A 9,200-nucleotide genomic window follows, 5' to 3' on the forward strand; every position below is an offset into this window, starting at 1 on the left:
CTGAACGTTCGTATGCACCATAGTGCATCGTGTACAGCTCGTCAAGACAAGTCGATTGCCGCATCCCCGACCATCAACAGACTAAAAATGACTGCATCACGGACATTATGCGAGAGCCAGGGTACTTTGGTACCCCAGGGTACTACCATGGTACCCCGGGGTACTACCATGGTACCCCGGGGTACTGCCATAAGGTTAATTTGTTTGTTTCTCCCTTGTGATGGGACTGTGTAGGATGAATGTTGAGATTTATAAGGTCACGGAGTGACCAATAAGGTCTGAATTGGCCTGTAATAAGGTAGGCACTGATAAGGGGTTGACAGGTATGCAGTATTGTTTGTGGTCGATTGCTAAGACCCCTTTAAAAATGAGAGTAGCCCAACGTCCTGCTTCACGAAGGCAGGAAACCCCTACAAGCTACGGCACGGCGTGTTATTACCAATAATCACGGATGACCTCACCGTGCCTTGCCCATTACCTTCCGTCCAGTAGCATGCGTGGGAACAGAGGTTCCCAGGTGTGATTTTTTTTCACTAACTATTTTCGTATTATCCGATTAGTCGAAAAACCAAACCAATAATCGTTGCAATAATCGATTACTAAAATGATTGGGTTGACCAGCTCGAGTGCCCTCCTATCAGGCAAGAGTTGCAGTGGGGTTATTTCGCATTCCAGTCTATTCTCCTGTAACGCGGTAGTAGTTGCGTTCCTTAAGAACACGGCGTTGTGGACAAATCGCATTGTAATAAATAATATAGGGGTAAAGCACAGTCCGCGATAACACATAAGGTGCGTACGCAGGCTGAACAAAGACTGAGGCGCGTAGGTATCATCTAAAAGCATCCAGCAGCATCCCGTCTTGTGTGATGCTACGCCGAGGCCGCTGTACGATTGCTTATTCCTACTCGCGGGAAGTAGTTCCGTTCACTCGATTGCGTTATATACCCAATTCGCATCCACGTTATGAAAAAAATGTGTCCCTCATACGTTCATCCAATTCGCGTTATGAAAACTACATGCACCTAAAGGAAATCCATGCAAACTGGACAATGAATCGGCCTGACATACCTGGGTGATGTACTCCGCATTGATCTGCGCCACCGTTGGCGCAAGCGCCTTCTTTGGTGCCACGACTTGCGTGGCCATGGCAGTTGTGGGGCGTTCAGGGAAACTTGAAATCCTCCAAGTCAAAAACAATCTGGAATAACATGATAAAAAAAGCAGAGAAAATTATCTCAGAAACTTCAGATCCTCACCAATATCCATTCCCTGTAACTCGAGGTCTCTCTTCACTGCGGACGGCAATGTGCAGCTGTCAATAACTATTTTACTCATCTGCTTCCTGTCACTTGGTGAGTATTCCTGCTGCTCCTGGTTGCCAATAAGTTTGTTCAACGCCTGCTGTGCAAACCATTTAGTTATTAATATATTCACGACGCAAATCAATATTGAGCCATTATATAACTTTGCGTACAACTTGGACCCACATCGTGAGCTCGGCAGTTCACCAGCACCGACTGAAGCAAGCCCGATTGCTGATGAGACACCGCATGTCGAAACCGGTCCAGAATTTGCTCGTCCTAAAACAACGCTCCAGACACTGCGGACTCGCATGCCGGCTGATGTGTTGTGTAAGAAATACTTTACTTGTGTATGCAGCAGAGAGACGGATGTGTGGCAACAATCTACTTCAACCACGAGATATTCAAACCTGAAAACTCTTAAACTATTTGTTTTATTTCACCAGGTAAGGCCCTACTGAGTATATCCATCACAGCAAACGCCGTGGTGCTATAGGGAGTTAGGGGCGATCCATTTAGTGCGTACGCATGGAGGGGGTAACCCAAATGCGTGCACGTGCGTATGGGGGGTCTACTGATAATAATGTGTCTACATTGGCCTTCAAATGAGCCACAGTTCAGTGTCTTCAGCTGTCAGACAACAAGTCCTACAGGGAGCGGTGGGACTGTGGGAGAGGCGTCACTTCGTGTGCCACCGTGCCCCCCTGACTGCAGCTATCACGCAGCTCAGCAACATCAGTGGACAAGGTAGGCGACTTAATTATTTAATGCAGGCGGCAGTGCACTATCTGTTTGCTGAAACACGTTAATATTATTATCCATGATAGTTTCTGCGTGGATTAAATATCGGCCGTTCTATAGGATTCGTGGGGGGGGGGGGGGGAGTGGTACAAAGTCCGCGCGCGTACAGGGAGGAGGGGAGAGGGATCAAGTTGACAGATTTCTGCGTGCACGGACTAAATGAATGTCCCCTTATCGCGAACGCCGCGCTGTTGTCGCGATACGCTACGTCGCATGGCGAGGCCTAGCCCACACAACACTCAACAAGCTCCACGAGTTCACACTCGCACGCACTTACACAGAGCGTCCGGTCGGCAGGAACCTTTCAAACGCAAGCCATGGCGATTGTTTTTCTTTCTAATTCTTCACACGAATATACAACGACGACAACAACAAATCAAGAGATACTCTTAAAGTTTAAACCGCGTCGGAAGTTCACGCGCAAAAAAAAACACCACGGGAGTTTAACGAGGCCCCCCCTGTCCAAGAAGACCGCGCGTGATTCGAGCGACGCCTCAGCCAATCGAAGCGCGCGATTCGAGCGACGCCTCAGCCAATCGGAGCGCGCGATACTCAGCACGGCGGCGCGCACGTGGACCGCACGTGGAAGCGGTGGGGAGCGGTGGTGCAGCGGTTAGCGCGCTGCGCTACGAACCTGTTGAACCGAGTTCGATTCCCGCTCACGGCCAGCCAACAACACCGGTGACGATTATCTGAACCTGCCCTAGGCATTTCCTAGGTCGACTCAGCCTCAAATGAGTACCTGGTGCGGTGGTAAAAACATTGCCACTGGGGAGACAAAGGCGGCCGGGCGTGGTGGTGGTCACCCACCACCCTTGTGTGTCGTGCCGGCCTTCATAGTTGCTCGCGATCTGCACTTTCACCAACAGTCTGTCAAGACTACACGGGGGATCTTTGTCTTTGGTGGTGGGTTTTTTGGTAAGAGCTCCAAAACCTCTTCCGGAATATGCTTCAACATGCGGCTGTATTGATAGCATAAACAAGAATCTGCAACAGAATGAATGATTAATTATGTTCATATTTTAGGCCCATAGAGGAATTTGGACGTGGGTTTACCCATATAAGGAACTAGCTTACAGCCCGTTTAAGGACGGGTGTATTGCAGTAAATTTGAAATATTTGATCGAAAATAACACTGGTCAACACACTTTTTCTGGCATGAGGTATTCCAACGGTTTAAGGGGTGCTGATTCCAAATCTGGCATCAGTTTTTATCTATCACGTCAGGTTTTTGAGATATAAAATATTGCATTTTCAATAAAAACTGCAGAAGAAAAATATTAAATAAATGTGGATATCTACATAAATGATATTATAAACACACTATCCTAAAAATACAGCACCATATTTTAACACTAAAGCAGTCACTGACTCGCAACAACTTGCAATCATAAGTGACAGAGTTAATTTCGGGTAAAATCAATGAAAATGGGGTATGCCGATAGCATAATAAGTATAACCCGTAAAAACTAAGTTTTTCACTATAAATCCTTTATATGCGTGGTGGCTAGAGTCCTCTCGTCCTCTGGCTTGAGATGGCTGCCACCTATGGGTCAGATGATTGCATTGCACCATTAAGCAATTGGTAATTAAATATAATATTTTTGTCCTAAAAAGTGTTAAATTTTGGAAAAAAAATTTCACGAACATTAATTGTCACGCACAACGAGTCTGTGTGGACAATGTCAGCTCGATTGGATCACTGGAAGTGGGTTAAAAACGACCGAAAGATTTGCACGGTTCTAAGCAAGCAAGCAAACTTAATATAAAGGATTTAAAAATGAGATGTGATAGAGCAAATCTGAGATCAGATTTGGAATTAGCACCCTGAAATTAGTCTAAAACAGCTGCAAAAGTCCAGGCCAGAATTTTTTTTTTGTTGACCAGTGTAATGTTCCGTTCATGATTATTAATGATAGCGTTGCGGAGTTTACGTGGCATCGGGGTTCTGGCTTTTTATATATTAAAATAAGAAAATAATCATACTGGAACGGGAATTGACGTATTTTTTATTTCCCGATTTAATGGGGTTTTCACGATACAAAGCTTGATCCATGTTCGAACGATATTTTGAATACCTGTGCATGTGTTCGAGCATGGGTGAAGTTGTGATATTTTGTACGCAACATTTTTAAACGGTTAAAAGTGATTCCTGACAAATGGTTTCTAGATCTTAAAATCCGATTTGTGGATCGAACAAAAAAAGCCCATCTGAGACTACCCCCTTGACGCCAACTGCCTTCCCTCTGCATGAACGTAATGTGTCATTCATTCATTGTTATCCTGTTACAGCGCGCCTCGCAGCGAGAAGGTCCTAAGTTTAACCCCCTCTGACCCATGCGCCCTTCTGCGTGGGAGTACTACACTGCATGTGTGCTTGCTCTGCCAACTGCTCTGCAGAGTGCGAGTGTGGTCCTGGCCCTGGGCCTCCGCTTAGGTCGACTCTGCCTTGACTTCAGTAACGTACCTGGTGCGGTGTGTACACGTCACCATTGGGGAGACAAAGGCGGCCGCGTGTGGTGTTGGCCACCCACAGCCCCCTGCTCGTGTGCTGTGCGGGCCTTCATAGGTGCTCGTTCAAAGCACTTGCTCCGAAAGTATTTTTAAGGCCATACAGGGTACTCATATTCTTTGGGTCTTTCGGTAAAGTCACGTAGAAAGGTTAAAAGAAATAACAAAAAGCTACGACGCTTCGATCGCAACACAAGCGGTCGTCATCAGGAAAAGGGGGGTTAGCTTCTAAAGACAACTGTTTATAAAGATTTGAAATGGGCATAGCCCAAATGTCAACAGCCAATATGGTGGTGGGTTTTCCACCAATCAAAGGGATGCCGGTTAAAATTTTGCATGTTAATGTAAGATCACCGAGCAACCTCCACAGCGACACGCCAAGGTGGCTATGTTAATGTGAGAGATTAGCATGTTAATGTGAGAGATGAGCATGTTAATGTGAGAGATTAGCATGTTAATGTGAGAGATGAGCATGTTAATGTGAGAGATTAGCATGTTAATGTGAGAGATTAGCATGTTAATGTGAGAGATGAGCATGTTAATGTGAGAGATTAGCATGTTAATGTGAGAGATGAGCATGTTAATGTGAGAGATTAGCATGTTAATGTGAGAGATTAGCATGTTAATGTGAGAGATGAGCATGTTAATGTGAGAGATTAGCATGTTAATGTGAGAGATTAGCATGTTAATGTGAGAGATGAGCATGTTAATGTGAGAGATTAGCATGTTAATGTGAGAGATAAGCATGTTAATGTGAGAGATTAGCATGTTAATGTGAGAGATTAGCATGTTAATGTGAGAGATTAGCATGTTAATGTGAGAGATTAGCATGTTAATGTGAAAGATTAGCATGTTAACGGCAGATCGCCGAGCAGCAACCTCGAGGATGGCGCGCAAGGTGGCTGTGTTAGTGTGAGAAATTTAATCTGTTAATGTAAAAATCAGAGAGCCGAAAAATAACAAGTAACATCGGAAGGTGGTAGGATGGGAACATCACAGCCAGTTATAACTTGAACTGGTTAATAACGTCCTTCCAACGATTGCTCAGTTTGTACCCATCTTCGCGGTTGAAATCGTGTCTGTGTCTATATATATGGATGGCTTCATGAACGAATCTTTGTTGATAGCCAGTGTGTTTGCAAAGTACCTTCGTCTTCGAGAAATCAATTTCATGTGAGCCCACCGCATTAAAACAATGATCAGCCATGGCCGAGGTATTGGTCCTACCGTGTTTCAGATCTGCCTTATGTTCACGAACACGATCTGAGACATGTCGCTTAGTTTCCCCAATGTAACTACTGATGCAGACACAGCTTAGTTTATGTACTGTGTTAAATCGAAACTGGATCGTGTGTTTGCTCATGATTTTAGAAATATTTTTGGTTACCCCTGCTATGTATGGCAAGGTGATGGTTTTGATTGGGTCCTCAGATGGTTCTTTCCCAACGGTTGGGGTGATAGATTTACAGAGGGGGGGGGGAGTGGTGGCCAGGCCGCTGACCCTTCAAATAATAATTACCAGATGTCTCGTCACTGATGTTGGCCGTGGGCTGGGAATTAAGCTCAGAGGTCACCGGGTTCATGGCGCAGTGGCGCTCCCCTCCCCACTCGCCTGTCTCTACCACCACGGCTTATGTAATTATCCATTCGTGAATCTGCGTGCGTGCATGTGTAGAGACACCCTCTTGTCTTTCTGTATATTTATTATGAATAAAATCCACTGACAACGAGTAACCACGGGTGACTATATACACTTGGGTAGTTAGACGACTCTATTCGGAGACAACATAGCTTCTAGTGTCAAGACATATTGCAGACGATGGAGACGACCCGTTCCAAGGTGACGATGACGATGGCGATTCCCCACACCAACAGCCCCCAGGTCCGTTTCGTGCCGGCTCTTATGCCTCGCCTGATCTGGCCACGCCTTCTTCTTCTTCCTAGCGTTGTTCCCGCTGTGGCGCAGGGTCCGCTTTTCAGCATTGTCTTCTCCATTTGGCTCGGTCCAGGGCATCTTCAGGGGATGCGTTGACCGTCTTTATGTCTTCCTTTATTCGATCCATCTATCGCTTCTTCGGACGTCCGCATGGACGGTGGCCCTCTGGCTCAATACGCATGGCAGTCTTGGCCACTGATGACTCTTCACTTCGCATCACATGGCCGTACCACCGAAGCCTTGCCTCAAGCATCTTGTCCGCAATGGGGGCCACACCAAGTCGCTTCCGAACGTCTTCGTTCATGACACGATCCCATCGAGTGAGTCCGAGGCTCCATCTGAGCATCCTCATCTCCATGGTGTGGAGAGCTTGTTCGTGTACAGTTGTGACTGGCCAGCACTCGGATCCATAGAGTGCCACCGGTCGGACGATGGTCTTGTAAATTTTTCCCTTCAGCCTATCTGGCATTTTCTGATCACAGAGGACTCCGGTGACTTGCCTCCACTTCATCCATGCTGCATTGACTCGTGACCTCACATCAGTCGTGATGCTACCATCTGAGCTGATGGTGGAGCCCAGGTACTTAAAGTCCGTCACTTTCTTCAGATCTTCTCCGTCAATGCTGATGGTGCCGTCGGTTTGGGGGCCACACTCCATATACTCCGTCTTTTTGATGTTGAACCTCATCCCGTTTTCGTCCAAACGTTCCTTCCAGAGGCGCGTTTGTCTTTCCACTTCTCCTCTCTCTTCATCTGAGAGGAGGACGTCATCCGCGTAGAGAATTGACCATGGCAGGGGCGTGTGCAGGTCGGCAGTGATCGTGTCCATGCACAGGATAAACAAGAGTGGTGACAGGGCCGATCCTTGGTGCACTCCAACGCTGATGGGAAATGGTGGTGATATGCCCACTGCACACCTGACTGCACTGGTGACGTTCTTGTATAGGAGTTGCACCAAATGCACGTAGGTTTCAGGGACTCCATGGGATCGAAGCGAGTGCCAGATGAGGTCGTGGGGGACCCTGTCAAATGCCTTTTCAAGGTCGAGGAACGACACGTGCACAGCTTTGTTCTTCTCTCTGTGCCTCTCCAGCAGGAGCCTCGCCGCGAATATGGCGTCCGTAGTGCCACATCCTTTGACGAAGCCGCATTGGTTGGGTGATAGGGTGATGATGTTTCTAATCCTCGTGTCCAAAACTCGCTCAAAGATCTTCATCGCATGACACAGGAGCCGGATTGGCCTGTAATTCGAGCATTCTGCCACGTCCCCTTTACCCTTCCAAATTGGAACCGTTGTGCTGGTCGACCAGGCTTCTGGGACCTCACCGGTGCTCGTGATGGTGCTGAAGAGCTGGGTAAGGAGGGCAGCACCCTGCCTGCCTAGGATCTTCCAGGCCTCAGCAGGGATATCGTCCGGGCCAGTCGCTTTCCCATTCTTCATTCTCTTGATAGCTTGATCCACTTCGGTGATGGTGATAGGTGAAACCGGACCGAGGACGTGTTCAGCGCTAATAATAGGTGGGTGGGGAAATTCCTGGTTGCAGATTCCAGAGAAGTAGTCGCTCCAGCGTTGAAGGATGGCGGGCGGGTCTCTGAGAGCACTGTGATTCTCATCCTTTATGCATTTGACCTGACCAATATCCTGAGTCGAACGATGGCGCCTCTGCCAGTCGATATATCTTATTGGCACCTTCTGGGGTGTCCAGTTCGACATAGAGTTGGTCGTATTGAGCTAATTTCACCGCTGCTACTACTCGCTTCGCTGCCGATTTGCAGTTTCTGTATTGTTGGTAATCCAGATCTGCGAGCATTTGGCGCCACTTCTTGAAAGCTAGCTTCTTCTCTTTCACTGCTAGCTGAACTTCTTCGTTCCACCACCATATTTGCTTGTCAATGAAGTGTTTTCCCGGCTTAGTTAGCCCCAGTGCTTCCGTTGCTGCTGTGCACAGTTGGCCGGCGAGATCTTCCCAAATCGCATTCGCTGGTCGGTTGGTGTTCACGTCAATCTGATTGAGGGCGACTCTCAGCTGATCCTTGCATTCCTTCATCCGCCACCACTTAATTCGCTGCTGTCCCGTTGTTGGTGGGCGATGTTGCTGGCCAATGTCCATTTTCATGTCCATGACCAGGATGCGATGTTGTGGGGCGATGTTGTCCGATGGTATGACTTTAGTGTTTGTCACCGTTTTCAGCTTATCCCGCTTGACAAGCCAGTAATCAATTTGAGTTGATCTCCCACCACTGGCGTACGTAATGAGATGGGACGGTCTCTTCTTGAAGAAGGTGTTGGCGAGGACAAGATCATGGGCTTCTGCAAAGTCCAGGGCTCGGTTTCCCTCATCGTTCCGGGTACCATATCCTTGGCCACCATGGTTTCGAGGGTATCCATCCCAGGCGTTTCCAACGTGTCCATTTAGGTCTCCACCAATTACTAACTGCTCTTCTCCATTTATCGATTGCATGTGTCCATCAAATTGTTCCCAAAATTCCTCCTTGGTATCTGCTGGGCAGCCAGGCTGCGGCGCATAACAAGATACCACCCGGAGGCGTAGGTGGTTTGAGTCGATTTCGATGGACATGAGGCGGTCGGAAACACGGTGGACAGCCACGACGTTGTCTCGTAGATTTTGGCTGACTGCGATTCCAACGCC

The 9,200-nt window shown here is 47.6% G+C and overlaps 1 protein-coding gene across 1 annotated transcript in view; it reads right to left on the bottom strand.

The window, feature by feature from the left end:
* The window catches only part of AQR (aquarius intron-binding spliceosomal factor), a 36,707-nt gene extending 34,105 nt beyond the window's left edge, over positions 1 to 2,602 (bottom strand). Inside the window, exons 1-2 of the mRNA XM_078608734.1 lie at positions 2,380 to 2,602; positions 1,069 to 1,198 (exon numbers count right to left, since the gene is read on the bottom strand). Coding sequence (XP_078464860.1) covers positions 1,069 to 1,146 — 78 coding nt within the window. The 5' untranslated portion in view covers positions 1,147 to 1,198; positions 2,380 to 2,602. The remainder of the gene's footprint in view (positions 1 to 1,068; positions 1,199 to 2,379) is intronic.
* Positions 2,603 to 9,200: the final 6,598 nt, after the last annotated feature.

The sequence above is a fragment of the Lampetra planeri genome, chromosome 30 (genome assembly GCF_965212315.1).
Source record: "Lampetra planeri chromosome 30, kcLamPlan1.2.h2, whole genome shotgun sequence".
NCBI lineage: Eukaryota > Metazoa > Chordata > Hyperoartia > Petromyzontiformes > Petromyzontidae > Lampetra > Lampetra planeri.